This window comes from Solanum dulcamara, chromosome 6, assembly GCF_947179165.1.
Source record: "Solanum dulcamara chromosome 6, daSolDulc1.2, whole genome shotgun sequence".
Lineage (NCBI taxonomy): Eukaryota > Viridiplantae > Streptophyta > Magnoliopsida > Solanales > Solanaceae > Solanum > Solanum dulcamara.
This window is the reverse complement of record NC_077242.1, coordinates 2,395,151-2,417,626: the sequence shown is the minus strand read 5'-3', so window position 1 is coordinate 2,417,626 and position 22,476 is coordinate 2,395,151. Positions and strand designations below refer to the sequence as shown.

Here is a 22,476-nt window from a genome sequence, read left to right as displayed (position 1 = left end):
AATATATACATTATTATGATCTCATATTTTCTTGATCCTTAGAAAGTATCCAAGAAGAAAAAAGTGGACTTCTTGATTTGATGTTTTATGTCTAAATAATTGATCGATGATCACTTGTATTATTATTTATAGGCCTTTGTTTTGAAATTGATATCGTTTGAGGCAAATCTGGTTGGTTTAATCAAAATTAAAATTGCATATTCGAAAAAGGTCTTATGAACCACACATAAAAATCATGCTAATTTAGTAGGATTTATAAATAATTTAATAAGATAGGTCAAATACAAATAATATGACAATTCGACGGAATTTTATGAATAATTGAATGAGCACAATAAAATTGTGAGTTTTCAGCAAAATGATTGGGCTGAATATTACACAAAGTCTTACTTAATTGTTATGACTTGCATGCCATTATTTTGAAATATATATTTTCTTCCTATTGCTTTGAAATCGTAAAGGGGATATATCATGAGTAAAAACTTAAAATCACAATAATCGTGTATAATTGTGAGCCATCCCATTATTTTTTCATGAATTGTATTTACTATGTTAAAATGTATTTTTTTTCTTTTTGTAGCTTTGAAATTATAAAAGAGTGGTATTATGAGAACTTGAAATTGTGTCAACTTGATAGAATTTGTAAGGTATCTTATTAATTTGTCATGTGTTGCATAACTTAAGAATATTTTTAGTCAAGACTAATTTCATTAAATTGATGCACAAATATCAAAAGCGAGGAAAAAAATTCTAAACATTGACACAAAAGTATTTATTTTGTACAAATCATCCCTATTTAGTAAAGAAAAAATATTTGAACTATCAATCTCAACCCACATATTACACTTTATAGTATTACTTTGAAAACATTCCAAAACATTTATATACATATATTGATCACATATTCGTTAACTTTTGCTCTGATCACACATACATACATATACAACTGACTACATATATACACATTATACATACATATACGACTACACATATATACACATTGAGTTACAATTAGATAACGTGTTCATGCGATTCAATTATGACGTGATATTTTATGCACGTGAATGCATATATTATGCTATGTTTTGAAATTAAAGTGCTATTACATTTTGAAATATAACAAAATCTCGTTATTTTTTGCGAGAGTTATTTATATAATTTTCTGTATATATTAATTTGAGCCCAATGCAAGTGCCCATAAGCCCAAGTTCCTAACCCTTACCCGGTTGCCATTTACCACCCGGTTACTCTGTCTGTCTCTCTCGATTCCGGCGAAATCCAAGCGTTGAATTTCAGGCAAATCGGCGGCAGGCGGCAGCTCATTTTCACTGGTAATTCTCTGTTCTTCCTCCTTCCGTTTCTTTTCTTATGAATACTCTCTCAGAAACACAAAAATATGCATCACCGTATCAATTTTTTTAAAGTATATTAGCTTATTCCTTTTGGCCTCTTGGTGTAAAAAATGCAAAAATGTTTCCGATTAAGCTAGCTGTGTTGAAATCCTCAGTTACCTTGCAAGCTATAATAGACGAGCTGAATTTGTTTTAGTAGTTCCCAGTGTAATACAGCACCGTCTTATTGCTGCCATATGAAAATCTATCTTATCTATTAAAATTATTGTAATATTTTCATTTCAGAATGAAACAGATGAATTACTTACTATATCCTTTTGCGAAATGATCATATTTTATGCTCTAGATATTAAGCACTGGCATGAAGAAATGGAGAAAAGAGAAGAGTAAGGAATAAAAAGAGAAATAGCTTGAGATGTTTAGCTTTTTCTGTAGGAAATTATTTTTGAAATGATCAGGATATCCAGACCCCACTTATTGGATTTCACTGGGTATGTTGTTGTTATCATGTTGTGAACCGAGTTGTCATCCAATTGGTGGATTAATTAGCTTGATTTACTACATCAATTCAGCAGAGAGAGTAGTAGTGATGGAATTTTGTAGACGCCTTGAACTCGAACTCAAGTGCCTAAACGTCAGAAGTAAGGAGACAGAAATTGGATTTCTAGTCCCCTTGATTTTCCAATACATATGCTTGAGCAAAGGAGAAAGCCCCATAAAATTCGTCTTTGTTGTATTGTTGCAGTAAAGTTTTTTTTCCTTTTTCGGTTCCATCATTCCTATTTCTTGCCTCTTAGCTTCTCCCCCCATTCTTTTTTTCGTTCCATCATTCCTAAATGTCAGAAGTAAGGAGACGGAAATTGGATTTCTAATCCCCTTGATTTTCCAATACATATGTTTGAGCAAAGGAGAAAGGCCCATAAAATTCATCTTTGTTGTGTTGTTGTCGTAAAGTTTCTTTTTTTCGTTCCATCATTCCTAAATGTCAGAAGTAAAGGAGACGGAAATTGGATTTCTAATCCCCTTGATTTTCCAATACATATGTTTGAGCAAAGGAGAAAGGCCCATAAAATTCATCTTTGTTGTGTTGTTGTCGTAAAGTTTCTTTTTTTTCGTTCCATCATTCCTAAATGTCATAAGTAAGGAGACGGAAATTGGATTTCTAATTCCCTTGATTTTCCAATACATATGTTTGAGCAAAGGAGAAAGCCTCATAAAATTCTTCTTTGTTGTGTTGTTGTGGTAAAGTTTCTTTTTTTCGTTCCATCATTAGTGCTGTCTTTTCTTCTTTTTTCTTGAAACAAATTGTCTTTAATGTCCTCCAGTTCTTCATATCTTATATGAAATATTATACCATTTTACCCAGAAAAGGGGGGGAAAGTGAGAATCTGCTTCTTCAATTGATTAAATTTCCAATATGTTCATTTTGATTAATGGGTTTCGAATGATGAAATCATTTTCAATAGTATTCATTATTTAATATCTGGTAATGGCATTGATTTTGCTGATCTGTTGGTCCCTTGAAGAACAACTTGACAGTGTCATTCTCTCGCATGTGAGTGTTTGGATTTCATTTAATTATGTTTGCTTCTTCCTTTTCTAGTATTCTGTACTTTTACGAAGCCATTTTCTGTAAAATAGTTGAGTACTTGTTGGTTTTTATTTTCAATTGTCTTATTTCAATGAGTTAGTTAGGCAATTTGATAGAGCAACTGAAGCATCCAGTCGATCAGTTTTGATCTTCTGCATAGAAGCTAATTTAGACACATTTCTGTTGTTAGGGTGTTGCTGCAGTTTTCATGACAATTCCGTTCTATAGTCCATACTCCATAGTGTCATTTTCTTCAATTTGTGCTAGAAATACATGATCCTCTGGGTCTTCTAAGGCTGCAGATCTTGGTTTTAATCATTGATCTGATTGCAGAACTGGACTTTACTACAAAGCAGAAATTTGAACTTTGACCATATGGTAAAATGATAATTAGTTTTTCCAGTTTGCTCTTTTACAGTAGAAAGTGAGGAAAGAAACAATTTGAAACAGTAAGAAAATAGTGAAACCATGTATACCATGGATTTCCAAGACAGAAATATGAAAATGATATGTCTCGTTGCACACCAGGTACATTGAATAATATGAAAGCAATTAGAGCTGGTGAAAAATTCACATTCTAATTTGTGTTTCCCTTGCTAAACCAGACTTAGAAAATTCACATTCTAATATGTGCTCTCTTTGCTCCAGTTAGCTGATGGGATTTGGGAATAGAGGAATCGTTGCTGACAAATGGTCAGGGAGGCTTTTATGGGTCTGTGCAATTGGAAGTGCAATTGGTATACCAACCATCAATCTTCTTTGATTTTTTCTTGAGTTTTTTCTCTCCAGACAAGAAATGGTTATTTTATGCCTGTAATGAACTGGCAGAAAGTCAACATCTAACAAATTAGGTAGTCTGCCAAGACTTAAATAATGTAATACATATGAAATCTCCACAACAAAGCTCTTTATTAAGCTAGAAGTACCTAGTGACTGCCAACTGCTTTCCGTATTCATCCAAAAAATATTGTATGTAGTGGTGTTCATCAACTTATGGTATTTGTTAAAGTTCTAAAGGTTTTTGCTCTATAGGGAAAGAGCTTATAGAAAATAAATCCTATGAGCTTCAAAAAAATTAGTGGTAGAAAAAACTCTACATCTCTACCAGTTCAAACATAGAGATCTTCCAAGTTAAGTGAAAACTTGTCCCTCGATGTACTATGTTATAATTTTGTTTTAAAATTTTCTTACATTTGGAATAACTAATTCTCAACTATCTTTGTGTGAACTAGAATTGATCAACTGAAAAGTATGACAAATGCTGAACCAAAACCCCGCTGGGCGAATGGATCAACTCTTCACCTTTTATATGGATCATCAAAGTTTGATCATATCATTACTTCTATTTTGTAGAGTTTGATTCACATGCCAACTTTTAGGTACTTTTAATTTCAGAAGGCTTTGAGCGACGCCTATAGTGCCTGAGATTTGAACTTGTAACCTCAAGGTCAAGTTTGAACCCTCTAAACCACTGAGCCAACATTTAGTCTTGTGTTTAAGTGATTCAAAATTTATATATAAAAACTAAAAATAAAAAAATACCTTATATATACAGTGTAATTTTTTGCCGAGGATGTTCGGGTGAACACCTTCGCCCCTTCCTAGATCTGCCCCTGGGTGCCATGGGTCATTTTGGGGTATGGATTGCTGAGATGATCTACTTTCATTCTCAGTATGCACAATGACTCTCTTTACAAATGAAAGTTTATGAATAGTTTAACGATACATCAATATTTAGATATATCTGTGTGTTTACTGTGACGAATCTCTGTTGAGTGCTTAAATTATTTTATCTCATCTGTTTGAATACTTGATGTTTTTCCTTATATTTATCTTGCTTTTAGGGTTCTATATGGTCGCTGTGGAAAGACAAACTCAGAATAGAGCAAGAATGATGGCTGAAGCACTGGCGGAGGCAGGATCAAGTATAGATGCCAGCGAAAAAAGTTGATATTATGGACTTGTGATAATGCTAATGCATTTCCATTAGGTGTCGTTTCTTTCCTGGGGCCTTTCTTATGTTTTGGCAATCTGAGTCATGCTCTGGAAACTATTCTGTTGTAATAAATACTCGCAATCCTCATAAACAAAAAGACATTGCTGGACAAAAATTCGAGTTGGGAAATGTGCGACTCTAGTAATTTAAGCATTTGCGCCGCCTAAGTTTGGTTAGAAATGAAAGAGAAAAGAAGCTGCACGTCCTAAATTAAATTGGGAGATGCTACCCATGAAAGCAGCAACGAAGGGAGCATAAAGTAATATATTGAATTCTTGTTTGTGCAACAAAGAGAAGAATACAGTGTTATATATTGAATTCTGGTTTTCATTTACGCGTCTGTTTTCAGTGATATATTACTGGGAAGTATTCCCATATCTGGGTGTAAAACAGTATTCTGTTTTCGAACAAGTTTCTAGACATTTTGTATTAGCTACTTCTTTCCCTTGGGAAAAAAAATAGACAGCCCTCTCTTATGGCAAAGTTTTAGGCGGCAAGATCGTAACATATCTAGGTCGAAGACGGATTAAGGTAGCTTGCCTGTCATGTCGATTAAGGTGAAGGGTTGATGAGCGGAAGTGTAAAGTAAAAATAACTCTGAACCAACTTGATTTCTTGATGCTTTTGCTAAAAGCCTTTTTGATGGCACGATTTTGTATCCATGCAAAGTTGATGACTCCTTAATGCTCGAGCAATCCCAAGGGTGCTTCTTTCAAGATAATTTCTCACATGCATTTAGTAAGCTATAAATATAGACACGTCCTTTCTGAATTTCATGCAAAATAATAATATTTATTTACAATTCGGTACTTGATTAATCAACAGAAATGGCTTCTCAGAAATGTATTCCCTTCATTTTATTGCTCTTTTCTTTAAGTTTAATCCTTTGCTCTGCTCATAGAGTCCTCCTGGAACCCGCAGACGTCCAGAAGCCAGAAAATATCCCAAACCCCGATGGAATGACAAAACCATCTGTCGGTGACGGTGGAGGCTTTGGTTGGGGTTGGGGAGGAGGAGGAGGTGGTGGAGGTGGTGGCGGCGGCGGTTACGGTGGTTCTTGTGGAAGTGGAGGTTGTGATCCACCAGGAATTCCAGCATGGTGGATTGCCCCCGGAATAACTCCGGGTGGAGGAGGAGGAGGTGGTGGCGGCGACTCTTGTGGAAGTGGAAATTGTAAAAAAGCAGGATCTCCAGAGTGGATTCCCCCAGGAATAAGTCCTGGTGGAGGAGATGGCGGTGACCCTTGTGAAAGTGGAAATTGTAAAAAATCAGGATTTCCAGAGTGGATTCCCCCGGGAATAAGTCCTGGCGGAGGCGGCATAGATGGAGGAAATGGCGATGGCTCTTGTGAAAGAGGAAATTGCAAAAAACCAGGATTTCCAGTATGGATTCCCCCAGGAATAAGTCCTGGTGGAGGAGGCGGTGGTGGAGGTGGCGGTGACGCTTGTGGTAGTGGATATTGTAAAAAATCAGGATTTCCAAAGTGGATTCCCCCGGGAGTAAGTCCTGGTGGAGGCGGCGCAGGTGGAGAAGGCTCTTGTGGAAGTGAAAATTGTAACAAACCAGGAGTTCCAGGGGGGATTTTCACCGCTCCTGTTGGAGGATGCAATTGCCCAACTCAACCAGTCCCATATATTCCTTGCCCATATGAATGTCAGCAGCCACCAGGTTCTGTCAGCTTTGTTGAAAAAACAAAGCAGATTGACAAGGAAAAACAGGATGCTGCTAATGATCACGAAAATGGAAACAGGGAGGAAACAATGTACCCCAATTTTGAGAAATATGACTAATTTGCAGCAGTTAAGCTAACACCTGCATAGGCCATGGCTTTTAGCCTTTATCAGTACTAAAAATGACACCCTTGTTTGTAAAAGAGTTATATACTCTCAGTAATTGAAATGATAACTACTATGTAATCGTCCAAAAAAGAGAAATTACTAATATGAAAAATAAGACAAGTTATCTGTTGCGACATATTAAAGTACACATTGATAGTATATAAATTCTCCAAATTGTCGGAGTACATAAGTTAGACTCTTTAACTATTTGACAAGGGAAAACATACAAGCTTTAAGATGCTCTTACCTAGATATCTCATGTGTGTAACTGATTATACAAGGGATACTACATAGAGAAACAGCCATTATAGATTTTTCAATCCAGAGCGTTTTGGGGGCAAATATTTTTACAACTATAGAAACTATTTCTTTCCTACCTGTATATTTCTTTGAATGCACGTGTCAAACATCTTCAAGTATATATGTTATATGCAACGTTAAACAAACCTGCAAAAGAATTAACACCAACTTCACTTCGTGTTGTTTTCTGACTTCACTATGATGGTTTAATCGTTATCCAAACTCAAATGTCCTCTAGCAGGCATTGAAGATGATCTTGCTATTAATTCAGGTGGAAGACTTGGGGAAGTTGCAGAAGAAATAGAGGCACAAGGTCGAAGGAGAGGAGTACCAACACGACTTGATGTGTCGTTAATTGTTACTGAATGATGATCCTTCGTGACAGTTGTTGGCGGTTGTAACTCAATTTCTGTACCTAAACCATGCACTGTACTAGGGCTATCAACCAACTGGTGATCACATTCCTCGAGTGACATCACTGTGCTTGTATCAGTGTGCACAGTGGAATCATCTGGGAACATACGCATCCTCCTTTTTCTTTTTGCTGCCTTTCCCCATCCATGGATCGTGTCTCTAATTCTCTGTGGAATCAATGCAGCCTTATAGTTTGTACCCATCTGCAAAGAAGCAATATAACATGTTCAAAGCTTTGTTCTTGAAAAATATTAATATCTACAATCTCATTTATTAGTCCAATTCACGAGTTAACTGTGGAAGTGCAACATGCAGAGTTATAGCATAGTTGAAGTAGTTCGTAAAGTTTAACATTTCTAGGATGATCAAGGAGATCTTATTATGATGATTACCTCGATCCTGGACATACGTTGATAGTTTAAAGTAGACCACATTAAAGACTGAAATAGCATATTCATGATTTTTAAAATGTAGCTAAAGAGAACAGAAAAAAGCAAAAGCCCCTTTCCTTTCCTCTACATCATCGTCCTCATTTACCTCACCCACTCCAGTTTTTGCTGTCTCCCATCTATTTGGTGCTGTTTGTCATGAGGAAGAAGCAAAAGAAGAAAGGAAAACGAAACTAGAAAATTTGAGACATGTCATCCATAACCTTAAGGTGGTTATGAGAATATTGTAGAAGACCAGAAGGGTAATGTTGTACAAAGTCGAATGTTAACGAGAGGATCATACTTAATTCCGACTTCTCAATTTATCTATATCCATCGTGACATAATACCTGTGTAACCAGGGCATAGAGTGGCAAGGTACTATAACTGCAAAGGAATTGTCCAGAAAACCTGTGTGACAAACAACAGCATAGGTTTAGACCGTTGTGATAAATAGACATACGTTGGTAAATGTCAAACCTTAAACAATACATACAAATACAGTTCGTAATTACACATACCCCATAATTAGTCGTAGATACACAAGTGTGTGGTTCTTTATGAAGCATGAGTTATACCCAAATTGCCACTGGAATAAATATGTAACTTTGTCAAAACTCATACATTCAGAACATTAGTGTCTACTACACGTAGAAACAACATATGCATGTGGTAGAACATATTATACGAGCACATGAAATAGAGAATATGGTTTTGTCTAAGAAAGTATTTAAGGGAGAAAACATGGTTTTGTCTAACCCTGAGAAAGAATTTGAGTAAAAAGGAAAAATTCAATAGTATTTCAGGGAACTTGCCAATGTCAAATACTAATGATCGCGAATATTAATACAGTTAAAAGGGAAGTGCTTTGACTAGGTATTAAATGTTAAGTAAAATGGTCCAGAAAAAAAGAACTATGAGAAAGGGACCAGGGAATACCCAGAACCAAAAAAATGAAGCTAGCTCAAATGCATTCTGCAAGAGTAAACATGCAAAAACAAGTTAGTGTATAGGACACTAAAGAAAGTTAGTAGATACTAGATGGATGAAATAATTAAAAAAATGAAGTACGATTGTATAAACCAACCTGGAAAAGGACAAAATGAATCAAGGACAAAAGTAATTCTGGTTTTTTGAACCAAAAAAGTTCGTCTCGTGGTTTTAGCTTTGCCCTTGAGAATGAGCCAGTGATTCCAGCACTTTCCAATGCCAAGGTTGCGATTACATGCTGCAGTTTTGTACCCACGAGTAGGACAAGCTGCACAGAAGCACAAGTAAACGACTATCTATATCTTCTATCACATCCATAAGTTCATACAATATACTAGATTTCAGAATATAAGGGAAGAGATAAATATCTTACTATCCCAAGGAGGAGAATTAAATGTTGGGACTACAGTATTTCCAACACTACTTTCACCCTCTAGATAAAGCAAACATATATTTCTTTTGATAACCGTGGTTTTTGTTTCTATTGGGATTTGTACCTGCGACCTCATGGTTCTCAACCACTTCATTGACCATTAGGCCACATCCTTGGGTGCGATAAAGCAAACATATTTTCTTCCATATATATGTATTTTAACTCAACCATGTCCTCATTTGACTCAGTTTATTTTCTTTTTTCATTAATTCCTCTGGGCGGGTGGGATAAAACTCTAGGTAGTTAAAGGGCTTACTCCAAGTGTATCTCCTGAAAAACGAAATTGAACAACTGAAATGTTTGTAACCTGCTCCAAGTTCTAAACTAAGAAAGATGACTCTTGCAGGGTCATAGTCAAGTCTACAACTACTCCATAAGGAATAACAGAAAAAGGAAATAAGCATTGGTTTATATACATACACATGCATATTCATGCACTTACGAAGAGTCTCAAAACAGAGTTGCAATGGAAACACTTACAATGATAGGAATTAACGCTATCCAGAAATACAGATTCGATCCTGCATGTTAAAGTTCAATTGGTCATGCATGCAACAACGTTGTGGAGCAGAAAAATGCAAGCTTATATAATGACGAAAAAGAAAGTGGTATAAATTCCTCATTCCAAACAATGGAGGATGAAGTACCTTTTACATTAAACAGCATAAATCCCACCACGAATCCCCAGAGAGGGCCACTACAAAGATACAACACAAAAGTTATGAGAGGAAGGTTCAATTAAGAAACCAATGAAGGAAGGCAAGCAAGAACTGTTGAAATAGTAGACTTTAAATTAATATTGCTTTACTCTAGTGTTTTCCACGATTATTGTGCTATCCAATGATCATTTAGTATGGAAGGGATGCATTGAACAAAAGACGACACAGAAGCCATCGTAAAGGGAAAAACAACTAAGAACAAAAAATACTAAACTCATTACTCATCCCATCGGGCACAATGCCACCTGACTACATTCTTTATGCAACACTTGACACCAGTTAAGGACTTAACTGGGGAAAACATTACTTGGGCTTAATGCTTGTACACATAGGCAGGTGTTGCATACAGAACAGTTGTGGTAACATCTGAGTATTCAAGTTTATTATACTGAAGAAGATGATGAGCTCTTTGTGGGATGCCGCACGAGGGGCTCTTCGTGGTACTCCAGTGTCCCATAAAGATTGTTCCTTTTTCCGTAGTCATAAAAGGTGCCTACTCTCCTTTAAATGGGAAACTGTTTCCAGTCATTCGTAATTACTCTTTGATTACTATACCTAATTTCCATAAATGGAAAATGTTTCCCATCATTATTACATAATTACTTTCAGTATTATGCTCACTCAAAAGTTAGATTAGATCCACTTTTCATCAAATCTTAGAACTAATCAAAATGAACTTCTCTCCACGTATGGCCCACTTCTATTTAAACAACTTTTAACTCTCTGCCTAGTCAAAGAAGAGGATGAAAATGGGGAAGGAGAACTTTTGTTCTTACCTTACACCAACTATTCTTTGGAATTCTTCTTCCATCGAGCGAATCATATAGCTGTGAAAATCATAGTTTGATGTAAGGTTGTGATTCTGCCATGAATAAGAGGAGAAAGGTCGTAACTAGTAATCTATAACAGAAATCTCTATCATATCTAGAGACACTCTTGTGATGAAAAGAAAATCAGTGATACAAACATGAAGATAACTCAAAATGATCCGGGCTTGCTACATAGCATCCTAATCTTTTCGATTAACTAACACAGGCTTAGTTCATGTCTAATTTTGAAAGGAAGTATTCCCATCTTGATAATGTGCATCAGTTGTAATTTTATCACGATTGTCTATTTCAAATTTCCTGCTCATTAAACTGTGCTATGAGCTGCTTCTAATTATCAGATGTCTTTTTGTGACCTAGTAATTTCCTCAAAACTAGACTAACAAATTTCACATCCTAACTACTTTTTAACTTCTAAGATACTCCACAGTACTGCCTTCAAAAGCATTCAAATATTTTACTTAATGTTTTGCAAGTTATTAGTTCTTTCAAAATGCTAGAAGCTTCTTAAAGGGAAGTGGTTCATGCTTGGATCCATACCATGATAAAACCCTTGCGCAGAGTAAGGTAATCGGCACGAACAACTGTGCAGCCAAACTGACGGAAGAAACAGGTCTGCGAAATATGATAGAAACAAACATTATACTCAATACCAATCAAAAAAGGAAAAAGAAATACGTGAGTCAGTACGAGTAACTTTAGATTCGAAATTAGAATACTACTTTGATACCATATAATTGTGGGAACCACCTCATCCAAAAGTCTAACTATTAAAGAGCAAATGTTTTATTTATTCAATTTGGATGAATAAATTATGTGAGGGCTAGGGAAATCAGAATCTAGTAAGAAATATATAAGAACTAACCACCCAAACAAGGAAATGGTTCCTGGCGAGTGGACTTGATGTGTGAACTCTGACAAAAGTCGACTGCCTTCGGAATGTCTTGGCTCTAGAAATTTCTGCGATAGAAAAGAGTTCAGTTTCTTTTAGCTTTTTTAAAGTTCTATCAAAGTAAATAACATGATGGATTTCTCCCCATTAAGCAATTCAAAGGGGCACAGATTGAGGTTTTGAGACATTTCTAGAAGAATAAACAGCTGATCTCCTCAATAAATACCAAGCAGGACTGATGTATAAATTGCCCCGGTATAAATTCCGCATGCATCTCCCACCACCCCAAACAGAAGGAAAAAGCAAACATAACATCTGAAGATAGCTACCTGATAGATATCCAGGTAGAGAAATTCTGGCATTAATCAATAAAATACCAAACAATAATTGTCTAGAAACAGAAATAATTGGCAAAAATACATGTTTGCTCCTGGAAAGACCACAATGGGATAATAACAATATTGAAAAAAAAGTACCATGATACTGATGTAAAGATTAGCATCAATATTGTCATCTCCAAACATGACGAGAAAAGAATGAATTAGTCTTTCGTGGTGCATAGGGGTGGAACTAGTAGAGCCAAGGGGTTTCAATTGAATCCCCTTAATCGGAAAAATTATACTCTGCAAACAGCGGAAAAATAAGATTTTCTGGTTGTTTATGAACTATTGAATACTCTTGACATAAGAGAAGATTCTAGTGCATTGACAAAGGGGTTCGAAAAATGCTTTAGCTCATAGGTTGAATCCCAAATGTGACATTTTAATATTTTTTCGAATCCCCTTGTATATAATTTTCCTAGCTACGCCACCGAATTACAACATTGCCATAGAAAAATTATGAACAGAAGCATAGAGGTAAAGTGAAGGAGAAAAACATGAAGAAAAAGAAATGAGGAGAAAGAAAAGATCTTCTTTACCAAAAAGAGAACTAAATGATTTTGTAAGTAATGGAGCCATGTTCAGGTTATGCCTTTAAACAATGAGCTATCAAGTAGAATAATTCACTTTAGAGAATCTTTGATACAGTTCTCCAGAGTGAATTATTCTACGTGGTAGCTGATTGTTTAAGACGAACTGTGAATGGTCATGACAGCTTAGGGAAAGAAGTATCTTGTGAGATAATAATAATCCTCTATCCGGATCTTACTTAACCTGTAAGTTCAAGACAATGTCCAATTTAGACACAAAATAGTCCTGTGAATATACATATTCAAAGTTGAAGGAAACCCATCAACTTTCTTTAGCTTTCAACTTGCCTCCAAATACTCAACTTCAGACATCAGCCTACGCATATACATCCTCAAGTCTCTGGAGATTTCGGTTATCAGAGTCCACTTATACTTCAAGTACAAAGATTCATACACTAACTGATACTTTGTGTTGCTCCATCTCCATCACAAGACATGCATGGTTCTTGACACAGCTACTTTCTTTCTAATTATAAAGGCCCTTATGATTTTTCTTTTAGATAAATAATATTAAGGCCTTTTGTTTTCTTGTGCTGAACAGATTTAAAATTACATCTCTTGTTAAAATAAAATTTTGAAACCAGCAGACTTCATCCACAATGATTACAAGAAAACTGGTAGAAGCTAGAGAACAAGATTACTTTTTGATAAATCACATGCAAATATAACTTACCAGTTAGTACGTCATGTCTATCATTTTGAGCTTGATCTTCCCACTCCCTCCAACTGTGGACCTGGCCAGATTTTCACTTATCAGGCAGCTAGAGATGCAGAACATGTGAATAGAGTTTACAGAAGTAAAGAAGAAGAGAGAAGTGATGATAATGAGGATAAAGACCAGAAAGTGGTCATTGTGCAGGACATACATGGCTACTTCTGCAAGGAAGTGGCAAGTAGCTGACACTGACACAACAAGGAAGTGTAAAGAAATTGAACTTTGGACTACCATCTTTATACCCAATATGGCATGATTCACAGATTTCAATATAGACAGTCGCTCATTCACCTAACATAAGTTCAAGACGAGCTGGCTGCAGAGCGACTGCCTCTACTAGAGAGGATATGCTTAAATGTCGCAGTCAAAGCAAAAAAATCTTGTTGACAAAGAGATTAATAACTAAACAGATATAGATGCCTAGTAGTTGCCAATGTAAATTTTGAATGAACATAAATTTCTGCATAACCAATAATATTAGCAAAAGGAACCATGTGACATAGCATGAGAAAATCCAATACTCTTCCCACAACACTATGGGCATCAAAATATTTTTATCAGAAAATCAGCAACAAATCAGATTCCTCCAGCTATCATACACTATGCCTCTTTAGTAGTCTATACATTAAGCGTATCAGGAAGCTCAAGCAGAAAGTATATTTTCACTCCAAATCTGTTGTCACAAGGTAATATAAGTAAGGGGACCACTGAGTGAGGATATATACCATTACCATCATATATGACAGCAGACTTTGCAAGCCAGATACAAACAAACTTGCCACTCAGGAAGCCATGGTCAATAGATTAACATATACTAAAAAATAACTGGACTTTAAAAGTTCACCAAACAATGTGCATCAGTTTATCAAGTACAAGTAAAAGAGAACGTCACCTTAACAATCGCCAGCAGCATTGTCAAGCAACTGTAAGATATATGAGTAATGGCCATGACGAAGATGAAGCGATGCAGCTGCTCAAGGCCATCATATGATACAAAAGGCTCATGGTTCTGACAAAATGTTTGATTCAGATTATTGACACTATTTCAGAAACAATTTTAGAAAGAGAGAGAAGCTAAGCAACTCAAAGGCGATAAACTAAAAAACTAGTTATTTGATTTTTGCAGGATACTCAGTTAAAGGTACATCTTATTGCAACAAGAATATAATCGATACAAGATATTGGTATAATGGTCTCATATGCCACATGGAAAATCGAGTTTACCTCTCCACATGTATTTTGATTGAAGGAATTTAATACTCTCCTATGAAGATCAAAAGCCATCAAAAGTTTACGCTCCTTCAAATCTTTATTCTCCCTTTCTTCATCAACTTCAGACTTTGTACATGGGGCAAATGCATTATTGTAAAACTTTGATGGTATGCAAATATTAGATATGATGCTGGAAGTTGCTGTGAGAAGGAGAGAAATGAATCCAAGAAGCATCAACTCTGTATACCAAATGTTGAAAATGGTTATGACAGGAAAAGTAAAGTTTGGAGCTGGAAGGAGAGGAATCTATATTTCAAAGAGCTTTTCTTCCTTTCTGTTTTGTGCTCTAAATTCAATGTACATAAACATATAATACCTTCTTTCATTTTCTCCACGGCAGCAAGCAATGGTTTTCTATTGGTTTTCCTCAACCACTGACATGAGAAAATAATAAAAACTGTTAGTTTCAAAGTTCCATAATTGATGGTGCTACAAGAAACATAATCAATCGAATACAATCAAAACCAATTGAATTAATTTTATGGTCTTGAAAATCTCTTTTGAAATTAGAGGCCTTGATACACAAAGAGGTTGGGCGTTCACTCCTATCCAAGCGGAGCTTTTTATATATAAGCAACTAAGACCGGAAAATCTAGGACAAGTACCTCAACGCTTATTAAATTCTTAAGTAGCTTGAGTAATCAAAAGGAAGTGTGTATATGAAAAAGAATTGATGAATATTTAGACCCTTCTTACAAAGTCAAGTTATCAGGGTGCCACAAGGGGATCATAAGGATGGAACAAATTAAAAGTTGAGCATTTCATGGTAACGAGTGGGCATACTTTTATCCTAATCCCCTCCCTCTATATTTCTGAGAATATACAACAAGAATATCTACAGAAGCCAGAATAACACAAACCAAAACATCAACAAAAATTAGTCATGTTAACAGAGGAGGAGCTAGAAGGACAGAAGGGAGTCATCCTAACTCCCTTTGCCCAGAGAATCACACTAATATATACAAGATCAATTTCTTTTGTATATATAGTAGAGTACGAACTCCTTGGTAAAAATCCTGCCTCAGCCACTGGACTCCTACAGCATTTTTCCGATAAAACCAACAACAACATAACTAGTGTAATCCCACAAAGTGGTGTCCGGAGAGGGGAGAGTGTACACACACCTTACTCCTGCCTCAGAGGTAGATAGGTTGTTTCCGATAGTCCTCGACTCAATTCTTTCAATAAAACCAACAAGACTACATAATCCAACCAGTGCAAAAATAGAATAGAAGAATGGAAACCAAAAGAGAACCTTACTTACATTAGATAACCTGTGAATGGATCGCTCCACAAGCAGTGAAACAGCAACAAATATAGTCAATACAGATGCAACAGACCATGTTGGTGTCAAGGCCAACGAACGAAGTTCTTGTGTATCTTGTCCAGACATTTTAGCCAATTGTCTTTATAACTAATCTACCTGAACTTCAAATTTATTAACTTCAAATCAAACTCTACTAATTACAGAAAAAAATCAAAACTTTCTGTCATTTCACTTGACTGAGAAGTACTACTGGCAACATAAAAACCCAATCTTTCTTGCATTTCCCATGGTACAATAATCATTAACCCTTCTACTGTGAATCTTTATAATCCTCCACATTCTGAAATTTTCCACTTGGGTCTGTTTCTTTGACTATTCCAATAGAGACTGAACTTTCAAAATGATGTTTTGACTCTGATTTGGACCTAAACCAGCCAGAAAAAAAGAAGAAGCTTATTTGACCCACAATTCTTGATTTGCCAATGCAACTACTACAGATTTGATGGCTAGAGCTAAGACCCACCAAATAATATGAAGTAATAAAGTGATTCTTGAAACTAATAAGAAGAGATAAACAAACAACTACTCTTTACACTAAGAGCAAAAAGGTCCAATCTTTATGGGGTTTTCAGCTTAAAATAGCTGATTTTGTCTGAGTAAAGGGTGTGTCTTTTAGGAAAATGTTAATTAAAGAAAGAAAAATGGGCAAAGTACCCCACTTACTATAGAAAAAGAAGCAAAGAGAAGACAAGAAATGTGTGGTCATTTGAAGTAAATAGTAAAGTAAAAGAATTGAAAAGCAAGGTGGGAGCTTTTCTGGGCATTGATGTCTGAAAATGAGCTGGAGCAAGTAGGAGTAATGGCTTCCGTGTAGTTTCTGGAGCTCCAATTTCTTTGCTACTTCGTACTGAACACTGACAGATCGACCTCCACCAGTACAGGTATCAAAAAATAAATACTATACAATAATCATATGGCAGTTTTTGTTTCAATGTAATTTGATTAAATATGAAGTTTAAAGGAAAAAAGAAGCACCTTCAATACAATAATTTTTATATGCATATTTCAAAAAATATTAATATTAGATGTAGTAATTCAAAATTTGTACAAAAAGAAATATTAAAATATTGTACCAAATTATATGTATAATATTATTACTACCGATATATAAAACAGTATTTTTAAAAACTACATATCACATTTCATTTAGATTGTGTTCTTACGAAGAAAAATTATTTACTTGAAATATGTTTTCTAGGAAATAACTAAACTTCTTACTTATTTTTTCATGTTAGTTATTTAAGTAAAAATATTATCAGCATTTGTATATGATTTATAGACAAATACTATGAGAGATGAAATATGAGTAGAGGTGAAGTGGTGAAGAGGGGGTCTTTGGAAGTAAGGGCGAAGATGATGTGGCACAATTTTTTTATTATATGAATTATATATAAATCAAAATTGAACAAATTATGCTTATCTATTTATCTTATTATAAAAAATCAAAATTAAATTTAAAATATTGAATCATACCGAATAAACTTCAATATAATAATATTAGTAGATTTTTGGAAATCAAAATTTTTAATATTGTATCATATAATACCTAACAATAAACAATGGCTCAATTGTTACGTTTCTTCCCTAAAGTGAATCAAGCCGCTAATCAAGCATTTCGAATAAATATTTTTTCTACCAAACTTTTTTGAACAAGCATTTCTTCCATGCTTCCTTCTCGAACTTAGTAGACTTTTTGGTTGCACAAAATTTAATGTAACGATTATTAATTATCTACATAGCCAATATAGAATTCCAATCACATGTTTGGTTAACTCAGTAGGTAAACGGTCATGATGAGGTAATAAGTATGCTTTTCTAAATTATAGATTTTGAATTCAAATCATAAATCAGGTTCGATAAAAAATATTTTATCTTCAAAGTGAAATTTTCTAAGTCAGATAAGAAAAAATAAAAAAAAACAAAAAAAAAACTGATCAATCTAGTAAATAGTTGCTTTTTTTATAACGTAGCTACTAATTATTGAAATGTGAGGAAAGAGCATGACATTTGAGCTTAGGATGGAAAAACCCCTAATGAAAAATTATATAAATTGTACATTTTAAATAATCCTCCACTTATCAAGCCGACAATAATTTACTAAGTATATATCTTAATTAGTTCTAAAAGGTTCAGTATTTAGAACTTAATTAATTGACCAATAATATATCTCACTTTATTAGATGGTTGGTAAAATAATATCCCTGGGTTTTACCTCATAAGTAATTGCTTAAGTTAATCATGTCATAACATGCTAAGTAATATTTGTTCTAAGATATTAATTAACGTAAAAAATTAGATAGAATTACTTATAATTATTATTTAAGTAATTTGATTGTATAAATATTTTTTGAGTATTAAGAAAAATAAGAAACGGGATCCACTAGGTGGATGATGCATGCAAGAACGTGGATACACAAAATAATAACAACTAAATATCTAGTATACTACCTGTTTCTAATATATATATTAATTACTATATTAATAGCATAGAAAAATGATCAGGGGTGGAGCTGGAAGCAATGTAATATTATAATTATTTTTACGTATACATGAGACATGCATATTGAATCTCCTTAACTTTTTCAATCGTGTATTAATTATGTTTTAAATTCTCTTGATAAAGATCTTGATTTTCACGACTGAAAATAATTGAAAGAGAACATGGTGAGTGTATCAATTAAGATAGCTGTTCTGTGGATCTTAACTAAGCTAATTAGCTATCAATTAAATGATAAGGTGCATTTGATAATTAGTTACTCCCACTAGGTGATAAGGAGAGTTATTGATTAATCATGATTACAGATCATCATGATATTTATACAAAAAAACAAAAAAGAAATAATACCAATAATAATTATCCTGAAGTATACAAAAATTTAATAAGTCGTATCAATATTTAAAGAACCAAAACAAATGAATAATTTGTTGTAATGGTATTAAATCATAGAACATGATTTTATTTTAACAAGAAGTCCTTTTGATGGTTTTTCACTTTTGCATTTGTAGTATTCATGATAATCTCATGAGATATACTTTTAAATAAGTCTTTTTTCTTTGAAAATTTCAAGACATAAGCAGTGGCGGATCGAGGAATTTTATGAAGGGGTTCAAAAAAAATTAAGCACGCTAATTAGAAAAAAAAATGTGCTTATTCGGATTCAAACCCGCTAGCTGAGACAAGCTAAGACGAAATATTGAACCCCATTTGCCACTGAGATAGTCTTTTGGCTTATGCTCAAGGAGTTTAATGTTAAATATATACACATAAATTAAAAAATTTATCTTATATATACAGTATAATTTTTTAACGAAGGAGGTTCGGATGAACTTCCTCAACTACACGTGGATCCACCCCTGGACATAAGTATTTAAGTAGGGATTTATACTTCTATTCATATAAATGAACAACGTATTTAATAGATTGAACTAGAAATTAAATCGCATATTGTACTCTAATATTAATTTATATTTCTCTATGTTGTTATTTCAATCAAACGATGCCTAGTGAATTGGTAATGGTTTAAGCAGATTTTGACTTGAATAGAAAAATATAATAAAGTCCTTTCACGATGAATCCATCAATTAATATTAAATAATTAAAATGAGCCAAAAAATGGTACAATAAAAAGGCAATTAAGGTAGGCAATTATTTAACGCAACTTGGACTGATGAAGCAATGATAAGAGGGCCAACCTTGACTTTTTTGTAATATGTTTGCTAATTGTTCGTTAAACTTTTTTACATGGATTAGTATAATTAAAAAAATTATATTATCAAGTCGTTTAAAAAATTATTATGAATATAATTAGATATAAATATTAATTATGTGAAATTAATAACATTCTACCATTTTTGTGTTGAAAAAATAATCTATTTTTACAAAATATGAATAATGTCTACATATGCTCTATTTTTTCTAAAGTTCATATGAAATTATATTGAATATTTTTTGGACCACTTTACTTAGTCACATATTTTTGGTTTACATGTTAAAAAGAGACCAGTAAATTAAAATGAAGAGAATAATTTAGATTATCTATTTTTAATAAAAACGATAATTAAAATGGTTTGGAATGAATAGTAAGTATTCTTTACTTTTTCTCTTCTTTTCCAAAAGTGGTATATCCCATCATCTTTTTTCTTTTCAAGGGGACATAGAATAAATTAATGACGAAATCATCGGTGGTCCTCTAAAATTGGCATCAATTTTCACTTAGACACCTAAATTAGGAGATATTCATTTTAGACACCAAGTAAGAGTCGAATGTGTCATCTTGACACTTTTTTGACAATCACCAAAATATATTAGGTGTGTGTAATACACTCGCCTGACGTGTCAAAAACAACGAATTAAATAAAGACACGTGACATATATATCAAAAATAATTATCAAATCATGACCAATAATTTGATGACACGTGGCATTTTTTTATCCAAAAAAAAATAAAAATTAACAACTATTAACCCCACCCACCCCACCGTCATCTTCTCCAATCCCACCCACCCCAACCCCAACCCAACCCCACCCCACCAGATCTTTTCTCCTCCAACACCTACCCAACACTATCCATATCATCTAAAGAGGAAAATATGGAGCTATAATGACAAACAAAAATATAAATTAAATTGGGTCAAAAAATCCGACGAACCTCCAATTTTTTCGGCAAGATTAATACAAATCTAAAATTACTTACTAATTTCTAATTGTTGTTAGTAATTATATAATTATCATCTTCAAAATGTTGTTGTATTGTTTGTCTGCACCACACATAATTCAATCAACTACATGAACTCCAAAGTAGTTAACATTATCTTTAAGAATATAGCCAGATTTACATATGATTTAGAATAAGCTGAATGGAAAAGAACACAAATTCAAACGAAATTTGGGGCTTTTCAGATTTTGAGAATCTTATAGATATCGATTAAGTGGCCGAGAAAGCTCCCGTGCTTATGCCAACATTCGTCGGCACCGACGGAACGCAAAACGGCGATAAAGGTTGGGAGATCTTTATCGATTGATTCGAATTCTCCTCGGAGAAAACGACGAGATGATTCCAAAAGGGTATAGAGATATGGGTTTTCAGTGGGAGAAAGTGATGAAGAAAAAGAACAATTTTTTTTTTTTTAAAAAAAATAGCTTTTACGCGCCTCAGATAGGTGGAAAACACGCGAGGTGTCAGCTGTGTAAAAAGTGTCAAGATGACACATTCGACCCTTACTTGAGGTGTCTAAAATGAACATCTCCTGATTTAGGTGTCTAAGTGAAAGTTGGTGTCAACTTTAGGGGGCCACCGATGGGTTTCGCCTAAATTAGTTAAGGTGAGTGTTAGTCACGCTCAAAGATTATGTGATCAAAAATAACATACGCCAAGGAAGCTCGTATTCATTTAAATTCAATAATTTTTATTTAAATTTTAAATATATATATATATATATATTAACAATTTATAGAATATTTATAAATATCTATTATAATTTTAATTATTATAATTCATAAATTTTAAATTCGAAATTTATTGTTGAGCACAACTACATTGTTTTGTGTGTGTAAACATCGTTACTTTCAGTTGAGTGTAACATCCGTAAAAAAATAGACAAAATGAAATAAAAAGACACAAATGATAAGGAATCCATTGCACTTAACCTCAAGTTAAGTGCTTTTTTTATGCTTAAAGCCTCTAATATCTCAATAATTCGATAAATGTGGGGACAAGAAAAATTCAACAAATACTTTCTCTCTTTCGTATTATTTGGCCATGTTGACTCGATATATTATTAAGTGAGCGAGGAAGGATTAGGGAACTTTAACTAAGTAAAAAATGATTATTAATGAGTCCGGAAGGATTAGAGATTTAACTAATTGAGTCGACGGTCTACTGTATTTTTTAAGATAAAAGTAAATTTTATGTACACTTTATCTTTTTCACATTCAATTTTGTCACTTGTGAAATTATACTACATATATTATTATTGTTATAACTAATTAAAAAAAATGATTAAGTGAGTTGGGAGCTGATTATAATTTTTATATTATTGAAGGCATACATCAATATCTGGAACATGGCACATGTGGATAATGGGTGTGGCTATTTGCTAATCACAAATGACAAATAATTAAGCCTTTCAATTTATGCCATTAATATTAATAAATCGAAGGGACAGGTGCATGTTAGGCACAATCAAATATAGTTAATTACATTAAATAATAATTAAGTCCCTACTCCCCTATGTGCCAATTCAATGAAGGGAGTTTCAGAAAATAGATCTTTTATTTTGATAATGACTAAAAAAAAAAAAGGAACTTAAAGAGTTAATGCCTACATAACAAATTTCTTAAGCCTTGAAAACATCTATTTGAAATTCTCAACTAAATCAATTATTCCTTTAATTTCAATTTATGTGTTAGTGC

The 22,476-nt window shown here is 33.8% G+C and overlaps 3 protein-coding genes across 4 annotated transcripts; 2 read left to right on the top strand and 1 right to left on the bottom strand.

Annotated features, from left to right (window-relative positions):
* The first annotated feature begins 1,173 nt into the window (after window positions 1–1,173).
* LOC129892481 (uncharacterized) lies at window positions 1,174–5,273 on the top strand. The gene is made up of 3 exons (XM_055968054.1): window positions 1,174–1,331; window positions 3,592–3,680; window positions 4,788–5,273. Exons 2-3 carry the CDS (start codon window positions 3,599–3,601, stop codon window positions 4,892–4,894), a joined length of 189 nt encoding a protein of 62 aa, XP_055824029.1. The 5' UTR covers window positions 1,174–1,331; window positions 3,592–3,598; the 3' UTR covers window positions 4,895–5,273.
* A 493-nt stretch (window positions 5,274–5,766) lies between these two features.
* Window positions 5,767–6,729, top strand: LOC129891818 (glycine-rich protein DOT1-like). Its single transcript, XM_055967304.1, has one exon. It carries the CDS (start codon window positions 5,767–5,769, stop codon window positions 6,727–6,729), a length of 963 nt encoding a protein of 320 aa, XP_055823279.1.
* A 123-nt stretch (window positions 6,730–6,852) lies between these two features.
* Window positions 6,853–17,015, bottom strand: LOC129892470 (MLO-like protein 11). Of its 2 annotated transcripts, XM_055968041.1 has the most exons (16): window positions 16,002–17,015; window positions 15,054–15,111; window positions 14,690–14,916; window positions 14,358–14,474; window positions 13,424–13,484; window positions 11,754–11,848; window positions 11,429–11,503; window positions 10,838–10,923; window positions 9,990–10,039; window positions 9,823–9,863; window positions 9,007–9,177; window positions 8,859–8,894; window positions 8,441–8,508; window positions 8,270–8,330; window positions 7,409–7,694; window positions 6,853–7,224 (listed from the first exon to the last, which is right to left on the bottom strand). In XM_055968041.1, exons 1-16 carry the CDS (start codon window positions 16,128–16,130, stop codon window positions 7,190–7,192), a joined length of 1,596 nt encoding a protein of 531 aa, XP_055824016.1. In that variant the 5' UTR covers window positions 16,131–17,015; the 3' UTR covers window positions 6,853–7,189. The 2 variants fall into 2 exon arrangements, with proteins under 2 accessions (XP_055824016.1, XP_055824015.1); XM_055968040.1 differs by having other exon boundaries at window positions 6,853–7,694; window positions 16,002–17,014.
* Between the last annotated feature and the right edge of the window lie 5,461 nt (window positions 17,016–22,476).

Coding starts and splice junctions, on each gene's coding strand:
- LOC129892481 (XM_055968054.1), top strand. CDS start 3,599: ATGGGATTTGGGAATAGAGGAATCGTTGCTGACAAATGGTCAGGGAGG. Junction 3,681..4,787: donor TGCAATTGGAAGTGCAATTG/GTATACCAACCA, acceptor TCTTGCTTTTAG/GGTTCTATATGGTCGCTGTG.
- LOC129891818 (XM_055967304.1), top strand. CDS start 5,767: ATGGCTTCTCAGAAATGTATTCCCTTCATTTTATTGCTCTTTTCTTTA.
- LOC129892470 (XM_055968040.1), bottom strand. CDS start 16,130: ATGTCTGGACAAGATACACAAGAACTTCGTTCGTTGGCCTTGACACCA. Junction 15,112..16,001: donor CCATTCACAGGTTATCTAAT/GTAAGTAAGGTT, acceptor TTCTCATGTCAG/TGGTTGAGGAAAACCAATAG. Junction 10,924..11,428: donor TGCGCAAGGGTTTTATCATG/GTATGGATCCAA, acceptor TATTCATGGCAG/AATCACAACCTTACATCAAA.